Source organism: Saimiri boliviensis, chromosome 11 (genome assembly GCF_048565385.1).
Source record: "Saimiri boliviensis isolate mSaiBol1 chromosome 11, mSaiBol1.pri, whole genome shotgun sequence".
NCBI classification, from domain to species: Eukaryota; Metazoa; Chordata; class Mammalia; order Primates; family Cebidae; genus Saimiri; species Saimiri boliviensis.
The window spans coordinates 24,702,939-24,721,012 of record NC_133459.1 but is presented as its reverse complement, the minus strand read 5'-3'; the positions used below and the strand labels follow the sequence as shown (position 1 = coordinate 24,721,012).

General features: G+C 46.1%; 1 protein-coding gene across 5 annotated transcripts in view; it reads right to left on the bottom strand.

Moving 5' to 3' along the window:
* Positions 1-875: 875 nt before the first annotated feature.
* Positions 876-18,074, bottom strand: part of DHDDS (dehydrodolichyl diphosphate synthase subunit) — a 39,434-nt gene continuing 22,235 nt past the window's right edge. For 3 of the 5 annotated variants that reach the window (XM_003934809.3, XM_074380318.1, XM_010345381.3), the window contains 3 exons: positions 15,617-15,731; positions 13,381-13,488; positions 876-3,301 (listed from right to left, as the gene is read on the bottom strand). In XM_003934809.3, coding sequence (XP_003934858.1) covers positions 3,062-3,301; positions 13,381-13,488; positions 15,617-15,731 — 463 coding nt within the window. In that variant the 3' untranslated portion in view covers positions 876-3,061. The remainder of the gene's footprint in view (positions 3,302-13,380; positions 13,489-15,616; positions 15,732-18,074) is intronic. The other 2 variants (XM_010345382.2, XM_074380319.1) reach the window with 1 other exon arrangement.

Genomic DNA, 18,074 nt, shown 5'->3' with positions numbered 1-18,074 from the left:
AACCCAGCAACCCACTTCTCCAAGCCGTGCGACACTCAGGGCACATTTCAGCGGCTTTCCTTCCTGCTCCCGCTGGGGGCCCCAGAAGAGGGGTTTGCGAGGCCTGGCTGCACTGCCTTGCTCCACTGGAGACAGGAGAAAGCGCGCGGCTGGAGGAACAGGCTGCAGTTCCCAGGGACCAGGCTGATGCCGAAGTGGAAAAAAGGCGGGGAAGCCAGCTTTGCGCAGCCGGACGTGCATCCTTCCGAGCTGCCACTTCGGGAGAGCAGTTCGTGCACCTCACCTGAAAAAGCGTCCACTCGAGGTGGGCTAGGGGTTTCAGGCGGAGACTTTCCATGCGGAGGTGCCTTTTGGGTGCTGTGGGGCAGGTAGGAGCTGTCCTTTCAGCACCCGTTGCGCAGCCGCCTCCCCAAATGCTATCGAAGCCCCCATCCCCTAACGCCTGTCGGGTGGTTCCCTTAAGGTCCCTGTATTCTCAAACCTCCAGACTCCGCCACAGAATGGTGGAGAGCGGCCGCGAAGGTCTACCGGCACTCCCCTCCCCCTACACTCTACCCATCTCGGAGACATTTAGCCCAGCTGTCCCCACCCGACGCGGCCACCAAGCCTGGGCACTGCAGTCGCAGCTGGCGAAATCCCTCCTTCCATACTGTCAAGCTGGCTGCCTTTCACTTGCGCGAGGAAAAGGAGGATGGAGGAAAGCGCCCGGGGATTAGGAAACAAGTAGAGGAACAGGTGGTGTGATGGCAAAAGGGCTTTTCCAGTGCCCCCTAGTCCAAAGCCAGAGTCTTGGGAGCTAGCCAGGCGCACCTGAGGGAGGGTAGGCAATTGCAGCAGCAAAACAAGGTGTTCTTCCGTTGCAGTTAGCAAACAAGTTTTACATCTAAGAATCTTAAAAAATTCTATTTGAGACCCAGAACACAGAAAATGGTAGATGTCCTCAAATGGGGGCTTGGCTCACAGGTGGAAGAACACTTAAATTGGTCCCATCTGATTTCTTGAGGCAAGGGTTGAACCTGCCTTATACAAATACCTGTTTAAAGCAACCACGAGTTCAACTATTTTGCAGCTCGTGTTTCTGGGCTACGACGACCTCTTCGCCTCTTCTTTCCACCCCTACATCACCTCCTGGGGCAGCTTCTCCCTACTCCACCCTGTGTACCTTTCCCAGAATAGAGAACCTCAGGCCAAAGAGAGATGCCAGCCCCATTAATCACCTCTACTGTACCCCAATCATATTACGGAAAGTCAGACCCAGGAGACAGGACTCAACAGCCATACTCAGGGCAGATTCCGTTTGCTGCCTCCAGCCCCTCATTCCCGCCTTAATTGTAGGGCTCTGCATTATAGCCGCATAATTCATGCCTCCCTAATTATGGCTGTCAACAGCCCCATTGTAAAGATGGAAAATGTACAGCACCTGCTTTCCAGGAACTTTGTGCCAGGGATTGGTAGTGGGGAGTGCCAGGTGTGGATGGGGGCTTGCCAGAGGGTACATTGATTGGCTACTCAATCGCAGTGTCTGGCATTTATGTTTGATTATGGGAGCATGGACAATAACCAAGGGGTCTCTTGCCGCCAGGTATCCCAGTACTGAAAAGGGAAGAGGGGGGCTGGGATATAGGAAAGTTAGGGGTTTGGTGTATGCTCGCACTGCCGCCTGCAAGATTCCACCTCTCCCCTAGAGGGAGCTGGTAGGGAAAGAGCTTGCAGAAAGTAAAATGGGAAACCTGGCACGGTGGCTCATGCCTGTAATCCCAGCACTTTGGGAGGCTGAGGCCAGTGGATTACCTGAGGTCAGGAGTTCGAGACTAGCCAGGACAGAGTGAGACTCCACCTCAAAAAAAAAAAAAAAAAAAAGAGAAAGAAAAAAAAAAGAAAAAGTAAAACGGACTTTACTAAACAGAGTAGCATTTGGTTGGTGTTGCTGGCTGGTACTTGTCAGTCTGGGGCACCTGAAACAGAGTTGCTCAGGCAGACAGCTCTTCAAAGGCACTAATTCTCTCAGCGGCTCTGCAGCAAGGCCTGGCAGAGGGAGGTAAGGGAAAGGACACAGCTTTGACCCTCACAGAGAGGACCTAGAACATGCTTTGCCATGCTGAGAATAAATCATCTCAGGGCCTACTTAGGGAGCCAGGTCAAAAAGCTGAGAGAAACCTCGAAGACTGAAGTAGGAATCAGAGTTTGAGATGGTGAGGGTGGGGAGCAGTCAGCTAGAAGTGCTTGGTTCTGCTCAGTCCTGTTATGTTACAGGGAGAAGGCCTGTGCTGGATTTGATTCACCAGGGCCTACAGGCCCTTCTGTTACCCTGTACCATGGAGGGGGCCAGTCTCTCTTGGGAGTGGAGCCTGGCCCTATGCCCTGCAAGAGGAGGAGAAAAGCTTGTGTGGGCTGAGTCGACAATAGGTAATTGGATTGTAATCACCCGCCTGGCTTCCGCACACCATTGGGGGCGCTCAGTCTTTCAGTGAGCAATCAGCACTTTGTGGTGGGAGGGGGTAGAGATTCAATAGCAAATCCCAGGTGGAGAGCCAAAGGGGAGGAGCAGCAGATGGGCAAATTTTCCTTCTGTCTCTCCCGCCCACTTTTTCCTTACCCAAATAACTGGCTTCCTATTAGTTATTTACTAGCAGATCCAAGGTACAGCCAAATCTTTTGTGGAAGTTGGGTGGAAGGCTAAAAATGGATGGGTAAAGAGCTAGGGTTTGGGGGAGAACTCTTCCCTGAAATTCTGTGTTGAAGGATGTGCTGGTGGAAAAAGAAAGTGCATCTAGGAGACAGGCAGCTGAGTTGTGGCCCTTTGCTCTCCAAGCCTATTGGTGACCAGAGCCTGGTTTAGTGTACTCGTGGGAGACTTTTACCCTCAATCTTCCCCAGGAGCCACTGTCCCAGGCAGCCCAAAGGTATCTATGGACAGCAGACCTGGCCTGGAGGGCTCCCTGGCTAAGCAAAGGGAACACAACTCATTATCAGGAAAGGAGGTGCCTTTCACCAAGAAAAGGAAGGGGAGTGGGGCCCTGGAGGCAGAGGGCAGGGCAGAGTGGCAGGTGGCCAGCTTCACTCAGGCTGATGCAGTGCCCAGACGTGCCAGCCAGTCAGCTCGCTTGAGTTCCAAGGCCTGCAGGAAGCCTTGGACTCGCTCTTCCCGTCTGGCCGAGAGTTTGTGCAAGCGTGTCCTTCGGAGCTGGGCGTCCCCACTGGCTTGGAGGCCCTCTTGCTGCAGCTGCTCTGTCACTGTAGCCTGGTCCCTCTCCAGCTGCTGCCTCTTCCGCTCCTCTGCATACATGTCTCGGGCCTTCTGCTAGAGAAAAGTGGGGATTGGGTGGGGATGTCATTTTTAGGTGTGGGTGAAACTGGGATGGAGGAGGTAGGGGGTAGGGCATCAGGTGGGCCAAGTGGCCTGAAACAGTGGAAAGTACCAGATTTGAAAAGGCTTGGGAGTAGGTATCCAGTGGGTGGTGCTCATGTTGTACAGGCAGGGCAGTGGCAATTCTGGGTCCATCTTGGTTTGCTTTGTGTGGAAACATCTGTATTTCTTAAAGTTTTTCTCATGCACTTGGAAGGGAACCAAGCAAACGTGGGTCTGACTTCTGATTTCTCCATCAACTGGCTTTGTGGCTTTGGGCAAATCCTGTCCTAACCTCATTTCTTCATCTGTAAAGTGGGGGTTGTGCCTACCTTGAAGAGTGGTTTTAAGGATTAGCGATAATATATGCAAAATCCTCTCTAGCATATTAGCAGGCTCTTAGAAACAGCATTTTTACAAGTTGTTATTGTCTGTTCTCTGCTGCAAGAAAGGTCCTATTCTTGTCTGAGGCATATCCATTGGGTCACTTCCTTTGATCTCCCCAGGTTTTCCTCTGAGGGTACCATCCTCCCAACTCCCTAGGCTATTTTTCAGAGCTCCAGACTTGCCTCCTGTATGAAGACCAGCCTGATCCTTCCAGTCCTCCTAAGAATATTCTGAGAAACAGGTTCAACTCTCTTAAGCCACTTATTGCATTCTGCATAGTAGAGTGTTAGTGTCCATAGTCCACTCTTTCTGTTGGAAAATAAGCCCTTGGAGGTTTGAGAGCCTCCAGGCCTCTTAGAACCAGCTCTGACACCAGGTGGTGATCATACTCCCTGGCAGCACTTACCACCCTAAGTGCTACAGAGCAGGTACAGGGCGCTTCTTCCTCTCTAGTACATGTATAGGGTGCCCTATACATGTGAAACACTCAACTTACTAACCACATGAGAGCGGTGAGGATACTCCTGACACAGGAGAGGGGAAAATCCTTTTGGAGCAGAATCAAGGCTTTCCTATGCCTTGCGGATCCTCTCTGTTTCTGCCAGTCTAACTGACCTGCAAAGCCTTTGCACCAGAGCTCCTCCTGCCAAACCTATTCCATGTATGAGAAACTCCATTTACCTATGGTATCCTATACCCTGATGATCCTTCCCACGTTCTACCTTGTATTTCAGTAAACCTGTATACATGTTTTTGTCCTAATCAGCCTGTAAGCACCTTGACTGCTCTGTCTTCATGATTTAAAGAATATCTTACATGTGCACAAGCACTTCATTTGTTGCCTCACTTGACCCTCACAATGAAGCTGTGAAGGAGGTACTTTCTGCTGGAGACAGACATGGAGCAGGGAAGTGATTTGCTGTCTCTCACCAATAACGGTTTACTGCATGAATAAGGATGACAAATGAGAATTCTGGACTATTTCCCCCTCTCCACTCTTGAACAATCCCAGGCATTCATGGGTACTTCTCTTCTGCTATTACAATGAATTACATGTGGAGCTATGACGACTTTGGGCTTGAGCACTTGCTGCTAAAGCTCTCCATCTTGTTGGAAGGGCCTCTTCCTGGCCTTGGTCAGAAGGCTCCCAGGGTGCTACATACAGGACTTTTTTTCAGGATATGGAGATGTGCAGGACACAGTCCGAGCAATCCAGGTGCTTACAAGCTGATCATAAAGCCATGCACACAGAGCACCACGATACAAAATAGAATGTGGTAAGGGTCATGGAAGCTCAGAGGAGAAAGCAAGTGTGGCTGAAGGTCATGGAGCAGTGACCTTCATGAACAGACAGAATTTGAGCTGGCTCTTTAACCAATGAGGAGGATTCAAACAGGTGAGGTGTATGGGGGGTGGGGAGGATAGTCCAGCAGTGAGCGTAATGGACAAAAATGCAGGAAACTGAAGAGCCTGTTGAGGCCAGAGTAAGTCCACCTGGAGCACCGGGATTTGAGAAGTTCCTAAGGCCCCCCTTCACCTCTCTAAGGCTATTTCTTACTCTGCAAAACAGGGACAAGAGTACCCACCTCACTGGGTTGTTTGAGGAAAAATGAGATAATGAATTTCCAGCCTACTGCTTGGCTATTAACTGAGAGCTGTTCTATCACCACCACTTGTGGACTGGGCTAAGCAGGCTAAGTTCTAGCAGGACAGAAAGGATAGGGGACACTCAGTTACAGAGGGAGGAGATACAGAGCTAGATACAGAGCTAGCTAAAGGCACTTCATGAGGCGCAGGCTTCTTCCACATGGGGTCAGAGTGAGTGCCAGCATTGGGGGCTGTAGCTCAGGCAGAGCCTGGCCCCTGTCTGCCAAGAATTAGCAGTTCGTTTTTAGGATGGCAGAGTTGGGAGGGTACCTGCTTGTCATTTTACAAAAATTACAGCGAGGCTGAGATGACTGAAGTTCCCTTGGCTTTTCCACTAATTTAACTTCCTGAGAGGACAATGTGATGTGTATCTTGTGCCTGTGTATAAGCTGTACTTTCTAGGGGTGTAAAAGCTGGTGACCTGTATCTGGACAACTGTCTATCCAGCCTCCACATGGTCTGAGTCTACCTTTTCAATCTCAGAGGTGTTTTCAGTTCTTCTCAAGTACTTACCTTTGGGAAACCTAAGCTAACAGAAGTCCCAGAGGTCAACTTTTATCTCCCCGACCATTTGTCTACTCTCCTTGTATAATGACCAATCAGGGATAAGTGTTGAGGGCATTAATTCTTTCTTTAGAGGCCTTTTTTTTGGGGCGGGGGGATGGTTGTCTCACTCTGTCACCCAGGCTGGAGTGCAATGGCACGACCTTGGCTCACTGCAACCTCCACCTCCCGGGTTCAAGTGATCTCCTGCCTCAGCCTCCCAAGTAGCTGGGATTACAGGCACGTGCCACCACCCCCGGCTAATTTTTGTATTTTTAGTAGAGATGGGGTTTCACCATGTTGGCCAGGTTGGTCTTCAACTCCTGACATCAGGTGATCCACCCACCTCAGCCTCCCAAAGTGCTGGGATTACAGGCGTAAGCCACCATGCCTGGCTTCCTTAGAGACTTTTTGTACAGAACCTATCCCATCTTGGTGCCAGGGCTCCAAGAAGCTCACTTTGAGAAATGTGGTTCTAACCTATGAATATAAATTCTTCCTGGGCATTATGCCTCTCTGCTCTTTTTTTTTTTTTTTTTTTTTTGAGACGGAGTTTCGCTCTTGTTACCCAGGCTGGAGTGCAATGGCGCGATCTCGGCTCACCGCAACCTCCGCCTCCTGGGCTCAGGCAATTCTCCTGCCTCAGCCTCCTAAGTAGCTGGGATTACAGGCATGCGCCACCACGCCCAGCTAGTTTTTTGTATTTTTAGTAGAGACGGGGTTTCACCATGTTGACCAGGACAGTCTCGATCTCTCGACCTCGTGATCCACCCGCCTCGGCCTCCCAAAGTGCTGGGATTACAGGCTTGAGCCACCGCGCCCAGCCACGCCTCTCTGCTCTTATTCTCTCCTTGGTAGAATCAGAGAACAAGATGCAAACTCCCTCCAGTACTTAAATCCAAAAGTCCTCTACCACTCTGCTGGCGCCTGGAGAGAGGATGCAGGTCCTTGCCCTCAAAACATTTATTAGCCAATGAAAAGTTCTTCCTCAAGCTGTAACCAGCCAGTCCAGGTCAGCAGCATGAGGAATGCACTTCTGAGGGCTGCCCTCAGGCAGACAGAGTACCTCCTACCAGAAACATGTTCTGAAGCACCCTCAGAGTCTCCTTGCCTAGGGAGTTGTACTAGGGACAGGATGTGCAGGGTGCTTTTCCAGAGACAGGAGTCTGATGAAAGGCCCAGAGACACACATGTGGGGAACAATATTGGCCACCATTCTCAGGAAATGAACTCTGTTCCAGGCACTGCACTCAGCACTTGACATGTGTTAGCTTACTGAACCCCTATCACAAACCTGCAAGGAAGGTATTACTGTAATTGCTACTTCTCTCATTTTACAGGTGAGGAAAATGATACTCTGAGGGGTTAAGTAACTGTACAGTCACATAGCTATGTAGGCAGTGCCAAGATTCAGTCATGTATGTCTGAGACAGTAACTCAAGCTTTTAGGCTAAGGTGGGAGGATTGCTTGAGCCCAGCTGCTCGAGATCAGCCTCGGCATCATGGTGAGATCCCATTTCCACAGAAATAAATAAATAAATAAATAAATAAATAACTCAAGCTTTTAACTTATCCTGAGGAGAAGACAGTGACGACCTGAAGAGGACAAGAAATATAATGTTTGATCCAGCCTGTTTAAATTGTGACAAATGTACTATAGGAAGCTTCATGGGAATATTGGTCTTTTCCCTCACTAATGTCATCCTTGGAGATGAGATGGAAAAACACTTTTTACTCATCTCCATCAATGACCTCTCATGGACCTACTATCCATCCCACTTGTGATTGAGGATCAGCTGCTCTGCTACACACCCCTTCCCTGGCCTGATTGCCTATTTGTCCCTGTCTCCTAGCTGACAAGTCCTACTACATCACAGTCAAGATCTCCCTTTGCCAGCTTCTAAGACTGGCTAGGTGACCATCTGCAGACGGTCATGGTCCATTCAGATACCAAGGTCTGGCTCCTAACAACTTGTAGCCACGTCCCCGCTTCCCTTAGGATCCACCAGCTGCCTTCCTCCCACTAAGCTACTCTAGATCCAGAAGCCCCCTGCCCTGGCTTCCCGAAAAGAACAGGGATATATTGGGCAGGGCCTAGCGACAGAGCAGCTCAAATTTTGATAATGGGAATTTGGGTGATGGGGCAAGAGCACAGACATAGAGGTAGGAAACTGAAGGGCATGGAACAAGGAACTGTGAAGAGTCCAGTTTAGCCACGATACAGTATCTGTAAAAGGAAGACATGAGAAAAGCCTGGAAAGACCTCTCTGGTCTGAGAACAGACTGGTGAGGATGCTGTTAGTCTGGATTCTCCCTTTACTGCATCTGCTAAGGTGATACGATTTCTAGAAACAGAGCTTTGAAGGCTCCAGGGTGGAGAAGGCCTGGCCAGGACCTCCAGGAGCTCCTGCTGGAGAAGTCTTCAAAATAATCAATATCTCTATTATAACTTTGGTTTCTTTGCTTTAAAAATGGAGGCAATAATAATAGAATCTGCCTTAAAGCAGTTCATATAATTTAATGAAAGGATGCCTGACATATAAGAGCTCAATAAGTTAGCAAATATAGGCCAGGTGTACTGGCTCATGCCTGTAATCCTAGCACTTTAGGAGGCGGGAGGATTACCTGAGGTCAGGAGTTCAAGACCAGCCTGGCCAACATGGCAAAACCCTGTCTCTACTAAAAATATAAAAATTAGCTGGGTGTGGTGGCATGTGCCTGTAGTCCCAGCTAAATGGGAGGGTGAGGCAGGAGAATCACTTGAACCCAGGAGATGGAGGTTGCAGTGAGCCGAGATCACACCACTGCACTCCAGCCACACAGCGAGACTCCGTCTCAAAAAAAAAAAAAAGAAGTTTGAGGCCGGGCGCGGTGGCTCAAGCCTGTAATCCCAGCACTTTGGGAGGCCAAGGCAGGTGGATCACGAGGTCAAGAGATCGAGACCATCCTGGTCAACAAGGTGAAACCCCGTCTCTACTAAAAATACAAAAAATTAGCTGGGCATGGTGGCGCGTGCCTGTAGTCTCAGCTACTCAGGAGGCTGAGGCAGGAGAATTGCCTGAACCCAGGAGGCGGAGGTTGCGGTGAGCCAAGATCGCGCCATTGCACTCCAGCCTGGGTAACAAGAGCGAAACTCCGTCTCAAAAAAAAAAAGAAGTTTGCAAATATGATTCATAGGTACAAATGGATTGACCTCAAACGCCTTCACCCCATTCCAGGAAATAGCAGAAACATACACCCAATTGCTAAGGCCACCTATATGTCTTGGTTCTTAATAACATTTATTTGTACTTACTTGTTTTATTCTACAAGAAACAAGAGTTTCACAATTACACTATCAACATTCCCACTAACTACAAACCTCTTTTTTTTTTTTTTTTTTTTTTTTTTTGAGATGGAGTTTCACTCTTGTTACCCAGACTGGAGTGCCATGGCACGATCTCAGCTCACTGCAACCTCTGCCTCCCGGGTTCAAGCAATTCTTCTGCCTCAGCCTCCCAAGTAGCTGGGATTATAGACCACCACCACACCCAGCTAATTATGTTGTATTTTTTTAGAGACAGGATTTCACCATGTTGGTCAGGCTGGTCTCGAACTCCTGACCTCAGGTGATCTACCCACCTTGGCCTCCCAAAGTACTGGGATTACAGGTGTGAGCCACAGCGCCCAGAATAACAAACCTCTTAAGTAATGTTTAAGTTTGTGTTATGTTGTGTTATGTTAACATCTTAAGTAATGTTTAAGTTTGTGTTAATGTTGCAGTTTGTATTATCCTGAGAAGAGATTCCACTAGAGATGAACAGCAGAGAACTGTATTCAGGTAACTTGAATTAATTCCTTTCCTGGAGGGTTATGTTACCACCTTGATATAGTTAGTTTCACTTGTTTCTGTTTTAACGTTTGTTTTTATCCCGGCTTAACTCTTCCTCTTCCTTACTGCTACCACCCTACCTCGAGGTATATCCTCTTTCACCTGGACTACTGCAGGAGTTCTGTCTCTTGGCTTTGACTCCAGCCCCTTGAAAACTCTGAATGAGTTTTACAAAATGCAACTCAGATCTTGTCATCCCCTGATTAAAGACCTTCAGCTTTGTTACCATGACCTACAAGGCTCTGTATGAGCCAAGGTCTGACTCTAGCCTCATTTCATGCCCTTCTCCCTTGGCACACTGACCTCTTTTTTGTTCTTCTAAGACCCAAACTTAAACCTCAGTCTCTTTGCATTCTCTTCATTACTTTCTAGCATCATCTGTATTCTTCATCACTCTGTATTCTTCATTGCCTTATTATAATCAGAACTTATATATTTGTTTACTTTCTTATTTCTGTCTCCTCAAGAATACAAGTTCCACAAAGGTAGAGATCTTGTCTCACTGGCTAACTGTTGACTCTCCTGTGCCTAATACAGTGCCTGATTCATACTATTTAATAAATACTTATGGAATGAATGAAACTTGAGTTAACTCCTCTGACAACCATGTGCAAAGTATCTGAAAAACGTGAACTTACTATAAAAGACTTCTGAGCAGCCAAATTAGAGATAAAAACACAAAAACTCATGCACCATGCTCCTCTGGTCTTCATACAGAGCCAGTTCACTCATTTTACATACGTAATTCCAACAAGCTTGACTAACTGTTTTTCTTGTCTATAGCCAATTTAAAACAGTAAATACGAAGGAAGAGGAGAGATACTGTCAAAATTAACTGTTGACAGCAGTAAAAAATGAAAGTGGGAAGACACAGAAAAATATACATGAAATCCCAAACCCGGGTATTTTGAGACCATATAACTTACAGCAAACATTCCTACCCCTCAAAGATATTGTTGTACACTGAAATGTTTAAAGATAATAATTACTATTATCGTTATCATTAAAATATGATGGCTAGGCATGATGGCTCATGTCTAGAATAACATAACACATCCAGCACTTGGGGGGGCCAAAGCAGGAGGATTGCTTGAGCCTAGGAGTTCAAGACCAGCCTAGGCAACATAGTGAGACCTTATCTCTACAAAATATACAAAAATTAGCCAGGCATGATAGTGTGCACCTGTAGTCCCAGCTACTCGGAAGGCTGAGGTGGGAGGATCACTTGAGGCTGGGAGGTCAAGGCTGTAGTAAGCCAAGGTTGCACAACTACACTCCAGCCTGGGCAACAGAGTGAGACCCTGTCTCTAAAAAAAAAAAAAAAAAAAGAATGTGATTATCCTAACATCATCATTATTAGCAAGTGCCTACTATGAAGTAGATGTAAATGAATTATGTACAAGATACATTTTAGAAACTTTTCCATCAAAAAAGGGTAAAGTTTTAGTTTTTAGAGGGGGCTTTGGTCATATGGAAAAATCTGATATTTATTCCCCACTGACAGTGGGTAATTATGCCTTTGCTGTTTTCCTTTTCACTAATTCTAAACTTCTTTCAAATTCCTCATATTCTAAGACTAAGTAATGAAATACATTATCAAATCTTTGTGATTTGATTGACTTACATCAGGAGTTCAGGACTTGGGATTCAGGGACAGATTTCAGGGGTTATGTGAACCCCTCTAAAGTATTCTAAGTGTGTCCAAGTGCGCTGGCTCACACCTGCAATCCCAGCACTTTGGGAGGCTGAGGCGGGTGGATCACCTGAGGTACGGAGTTCGAGACCAGCCTGACCAACATGGAGAAACTCCATCTCTACGAAAAATACAAAATTAGCTGGGCGTGATGGCGCATGCCTGTAATCCCAACTACTCAGGAGGTTAAGGCAGGAAAATCGCTTGAAACCGGGAGGTGGAGGTTGCGGTGAGCCAAGATGGCGCCATTGCACTCTGTCCTGGGCAACAAGAATGAAACTCAGTCTCAAAAAAAAAAAAAAAAAAAAAAGTATTCTATGTGTTTCCATGGCAAGTTTGCAATTCTATGCAAAATTCCATATTTGAGTGTTCTGCGATTTTTCTAGGGAGATGGTCTGTGGCTTTCATTAGATTCTCCAAAGGGACCCCAATACCAAGGAGATTAAGAATCCCTGACTCATATCATTATTTCCTCCTGGTATTAGCTCTCCAGACTCAAGAAGCAGCACCAGCTTTGATTTTAAAATTCAGGTTCCTTAGGCCAGGTGTGGTGGTTCACGCCTGTAATCCCAGCACTTTGAGAGGCCAAGGTGGGCAGATCACCTGAGGTCAGGAGTTGAGACCATCCTGGCCAACATGGCAAAACCCTGTCTCTACTAAAAATAGAAAAATTAGCCAGGCATGGTGGCATACACCTGTAATTCCAGCTAGTTGGGAGGCTGAGACAGGTGAAAAGCTCAAACCCAGGAGGTGGAGGTTGCAGTGAGCCGAGACCACGCTACTGTACTTGGGCCTGGGCGAGAAGAGCAAAACTCCATCTCAAAAAAATAAATAAAATAAAAGTCAGGTTCTTGGGACAGTTACTTAAGTCTCTCTGCCCCCCTGTTTCCATATGTGAAAAATGAGGATATCAGACCTGCTGGGTTAAGTTAAATAAGAAAACTTACATGAAATCACCTAAGTGCCCTAGCAGATCCTCAATATGTTAGCTACCACCAACCCACACCACCATTATTATGAAGAGACCTAATTATATACAGGTGATGCTACCTGCTAACAAAACCTGTTAGATTTGGTGATAAACATTGAAAGTTGAACTTCAAGTCTTGACACAACATAGTTTTACACAATGGAAAGACAATGCTATTTAGTTCTTAATCCCTTCATACTGCTACAATCTTTTATTAGATTAATACTTTAAAGGAATAATGGCCAATTTCTCTGAGAAGCCTTTTCCTGAGTCTTTAAAAGATAAAAGAATTGTAGCTCAGGCCGGGCGTGGTGGCTCAAGCCTGTAATCCCAGCACTTTGGGAGGCCGAGGCGGGTGGATCACGAGGTCAAGAGATCGAGACCATCCTGGTCAACATGGTGAAACCCCGTCTCTACTAAAAATCCAAAAAATGAGCTGGGCGTGGTGGCACATGCCTGTAATCCCAGCTACTCAGGAGGCTGAGGCAGGAGAATTGCCTGAACCCAGGAGGCAGAGGTTGCGGTGAGCCAAGATCGCGCCATTGCACTCCAGCCTGGGTAACAAGAGCGAAACTCCACCTCAAAAAAAAAAAAAAAAAAAAAAAAAAAAAAGAATGGTAGCTCAAATCCTCTCCCTACCTTTTAATGATTACATGTCCTTAACTAAATCGTTTCTCTTCGATTTGCTTACTTACATAAGGGAAGGGCTAATAAGGGTTCCCTCATTGGGTCTTGGGAACATTGAGATGTAGCATGTAAAATGTTCACAGTGCCTGGTAAGTAGTAGATAGTCAGTAGGTGATAGCTACTATCATCATTATCATCATCTTATTAGGAAGTGCCTGGTATATAGTAAGGTGGTCATCAATCAATGCTAATCTTTTCTTCCATCCCATTCAGTCTGGGCAGCCCTGAACTCTTACCTCAAGCACGCTATGGTTCATCTGGAACTGCAGGATGGCCTCGAAGAGGTTCCAAAATGTGTATTCTGGCCATAGAACAGGTTGGAACACTAGGCAGGAGTGAGAGGTCTGGGAAAGGCAGACAAGGAAGAGTATGAGTTAGTAACATATTGCTGGGCTGCATCCCTTGTCAGTCCTCCAAGGAAAAAGCAAGCTGAGCAGGACTGAGATACCCAGAGATGAGATGGAACAGGCATCCTGAGCTGAAGCTGCAGCTGCTGCTGGCCCTGATTCACTCACTAATAGGAGGGGGAGTCATTTGAGGCAGCCAGATCACCTGCCTGTGGTGAGATCAGATCAACATTTCCACCAGGATTTTTCTAAGAGACAATTTTAGGACCATGAAATAACATCTGGATTATGTTATTGGCTCTTGGCCCTTAGAGGGCATCTGGGAAACATACTGTCTGATAAAGGTCAGCAATGAACAAATGGTAGCTGCCACTGTTATTTTTAAGCAGCAGCAGTAGGGTACAGTGGTTGAGAGTATGGGCTTTGGAGCCAGAATGCCTGGCTTTGAATTTTGGCTCCAACCATTTATCATTTATTTGAGCAGGGGTAATTTCACCTGGGCCTGAGATTCCTCAAATATAAAACTGGATGATAGGAATACCTAACTTTCAGTGTACTATTGAGTTTAAATGAGCTAACATATGTACAGTAGAGAGACAGGTATACTTTAGTAATAATCACTGATGAAGAATCTCTTTTGGAACACTCTTGACAGCCACCGCTTGATATCTGTAGTGGTGAAGAATTCAGTATCTCATGGAGGAATAACTAGTTGTCAGATAGCCTCTTTGGCTTGTTACGGTAAACCAATGTCTCCTTCTCTACAACTTCTACCAAGGTCCCAGGTATCTTCTCTGGAACCAGTTTGTTCTTTTTCAAAGTGACATTCTTTCAAATATTTCAGGGCTATGTGAGCTGCCTATTATCAGTTCCTAAGGTTGTAGTGACCTGTTCAGAGAGTTTGTCTTTTCTAAGAAACTATAAGTTTCAAGATAGTAGGGATCATTTCTGACTTGGTCACTGCTATATTTCCAGCATAAAGAAGGAACTCAACATTTTTTTCCAAGAGAATACATTGTCATTTGTTTCCCTTTTCCAGACCACTATCCTTTCCTTATTTTTTGTAAGACATGAGATTCCTTGCTTTCTAGTTTGACCTCTTCCAAGAAGTCCTCTAGTTTGTCAATGTAACTAATTTGTACAGAGTAACTGACTCTGTAATCTCTTAAAACTCAGCCCATCAGTAAATTTCCCAAATGTGATCTGAGCAGCACAGTGGGCCACAGAACCAACAGGTGCACATTGTACTTACTTCTTATTTATTTATTTATTTATTTTAGACAGAGTCTTGCTCTGTCACCCAGGCTAGAGTGCAGTGGCACAATCTTGGCTCACTGCAACTTCCGCCTCCTGGGTTCAAGTGATTTTCCCACTCTAGCCACCTGAGTAGCTGGGACTACAGGCACCTGCCACCATGCTGAGCTAATTTTTCTATTTTTAGTAGAGACAATGGTTCATCATGTTGGCCAGACTGCTCTTGAACTCCTGGCCTCAAGTGATCCGCCTGCCTCAGCTTCCCAAAGTGCTGGGACTATAGGCGTGAGCCAGCATGCCTAGCATTAGCTCACTTTTAAGATTGTGGTACATTAAAATTTCTGGAGCTTTATCATGTGAGCTGCTTCCAAATGGAGTCTCTCCCTCCAGCCTCTCCTAGAACGAGGGCTTTCCCTAGTTATGTGCTATCCAGGGACCAAGTTAACAGGGAATGGAGACTTGAGTGTTTGCATCCCTCATGGACCATGCTTGCATAGGTATGGCCCTTTATCCTGAAGCAGAGGGACGAGTAACTGCAAGACAAGCTTCTAACCCAGAGGGCCTAGGGTCCCTGACAGGTTACCAAGGCAAGAGCTTATGCTCAGGGATGCAAGACAGAAGTCCCATTCCTTGAATAGGAGCACAATGAAGTTTTCACTACAGCTGGATTTGCAAAGGTGCAAAGCCAGCGACAGATGGACAGCAAATGTTATCAGACATAGCCTAGAGATGCTTCTCCAGATTTTAGCTTTCCCCCAAAGTACTCTGTCTCCAGCCTATCTGGGAGTGGGGATGGACCACTCTAATCCATTTTGTGGCTAGATTGGTTTTCCCCATAACACAAACATACTACTACCTGGAAATGACCTACCTGCCATAGCAAGAAGTCACTCAGTCGCACTTCTCCAGAAGTCCGTATCAAGATGTCAGGATGAGGAGAGCGGTTGGTATAGAGGCACTTATCAAGCAGAGACTCAGAGATATCACTAAAGTGAGCAAGAGGAGACAAAGAGAGGCACACATCCTGTAGTATTCTCTTTCTATAGTATTTTCTTGGTGAACTTCCATACGTAAGGGTTCCCAGTTTATACAATACCATCAAATACACTAGCCAATACTACATGGTACACAGAAGGCCCTCAACAAATGTTTGCTAAATGAATGAATGAATTTTCACATCTAGGTAAGGTTTTACATTTTTTTAGATCATACAAGGTAAGTCTTTCTTTTCTCTTTATTTTTTTACCTTTTCCCACATGTTCTGATACATAAGGTACTTCTATCTTTGTTTTATAGATAAGGAAACTGAGTCAAAGATGAATAATTTGCTGAAAGTCATTTAGCCTCGGGCCTAAAACCAGATGTACCCACAAGAATATCTGTTGTCTTTTGCTTGAAATATCTTTTTTTTTTTTTTAAATACATACATCCTATGTCCCAGGATTTTATCAAATACTATGCAACTGCATTATAAAAATAAAGATAAATCTAAATGCACTGATTTGGAAAGATGTTCATAATCTAATGTTAAATGAAAGAGGCAAATTTCAGAAAACATGGCCGGGCACGGTGGCTCATGCCTGTAATCCCAGCACTTTGGGAGGCCGAGGCGGGTGGATCACGAGGTCAAGAGATCGAGACCATCCTGGACAACATGGTGAAACCCCGTCTCTACTAAAAATACAAAAATCAGCTGGGCATGGTGGCACGTGCCTGTAATCCCAGCTACTCAGGGGGCTGAGGCAGGAGAATTGCCTGAACCCAGGAGACGGAGGTTGCGGTGAGCCGAGATCGCGCCATTGCACTCCAGCCTGGGTAACAAGAGCGAAACTCTGTCTCAAAAAAAAAAAAAAAAAAAAAAAAAGTCTTGACAGTCTTCGCAAGAACAAGGTGAAATGAGCATTTTCAAACTCAGATCGTGAGGAAACAGTCCAAACTGCAGACAAGTCAAAGATTTAATTGTGGCATTATTTGTAACAATAAAATATTAGAAACTGCCTATATACCTGACAAACAGAAGACTGATTAAATAATTTAATGCAAGAAATATTTTATAGCCATTATAAATAGCAATATGAAGAATTATTAAAAAACACGGGTGGTGGAAAAGCACTCATAACACTGAATGAAAACATGATTCAGAGTGTAAACTATTCATAATGTGATTTCATGTGTCATAAATATTTATGTCAGAAGTGAATGTGTGTGTGTGTGTGTGAGAGAGAGAGAGAGAGAGAGAGAGAGAGATAGAGAGAGAGAGAGAAAGAGACAGGGTTTTACTCTGTTGTCCAGGCTACAGGGCAATGGTGCAATCACAGCTCATTGCAGCCTTGACCTGCTGGGCTGAAGTAATCCTCACTCAGCCTCCCAAGTAGCTACAAGCGAGTGCCAGCACACCCAGCTAACTGTTTTATTTTTATAGAGACAGGGTCTTGTCATGTTGCCAGGGCTGGTCTCATACTCCAGGGCTCAAGTGATTTTCCTGCCTCAGCTTCCCAAAGTCCTGGGATTACAGGCATAAACCACCATGCCACCATGCCCAGCTAATTTTTTCTTTTTTACTGCCTTATTGTTCATTTCAACCTTCCTACAAGGAAAGTCAGCATACTACAGTGAATGAGAACAGAGGCTCTGAAGCCAGGTTGACATGTTGGCCCCATGGTTTGCCAACTATGTGAACTTGCACAAGTTACTTTTCCTCTTCATGTCTCAGTATTCTCGTATTTATTTATGAGACAGAGTCTCACTCTGTCACCCAGGCTGGAGTGTAGCGGCACGATCTCAGCTCACTGTAACCTCTGCCTCCTGGGTTCAGGCAATTCTCCTGCCTCAGCCTTCCAGGTAGCTGTGATTACCGGTGTGTGCCACCACACCTGGCTAATTTTTGTATTTTTTCTTTTTTGAGATGGAGTTTCGCTCTTGTTACCCAGGCTGGAGTGCAATGGCGCGATCTCGGCTCACCGCAACCTCCGCCTCCTGGGTTCAGGCAATTCTCCTGCCTCAGCCTCCTGAGTAGCTGGGATTATAGGCACGCGCCACCATGCCCAGATAATTTTTTGTATTTTTAGCAGAGACGGGGTTTCACCATGTTGACTAGGATGGTCTCGATCTCTTGACCTCATGATCCACCCGCCTTGGCCTCCCAAAGTGCTGGGATTATAGGTGTGAGCCACTGCGCCCAGCTAATTCTTGTATTTTTAGTAGAGATGGGGTTTCATCATGTTTGTCAGGCTGGTCTTAAACTCCTGACCTTGTGATCCACTCACTTTGGCCTCCCAAAGTGCTGGGATTACAGGCATGAGCCATCACGCCCAGCCAGTATCCTCATC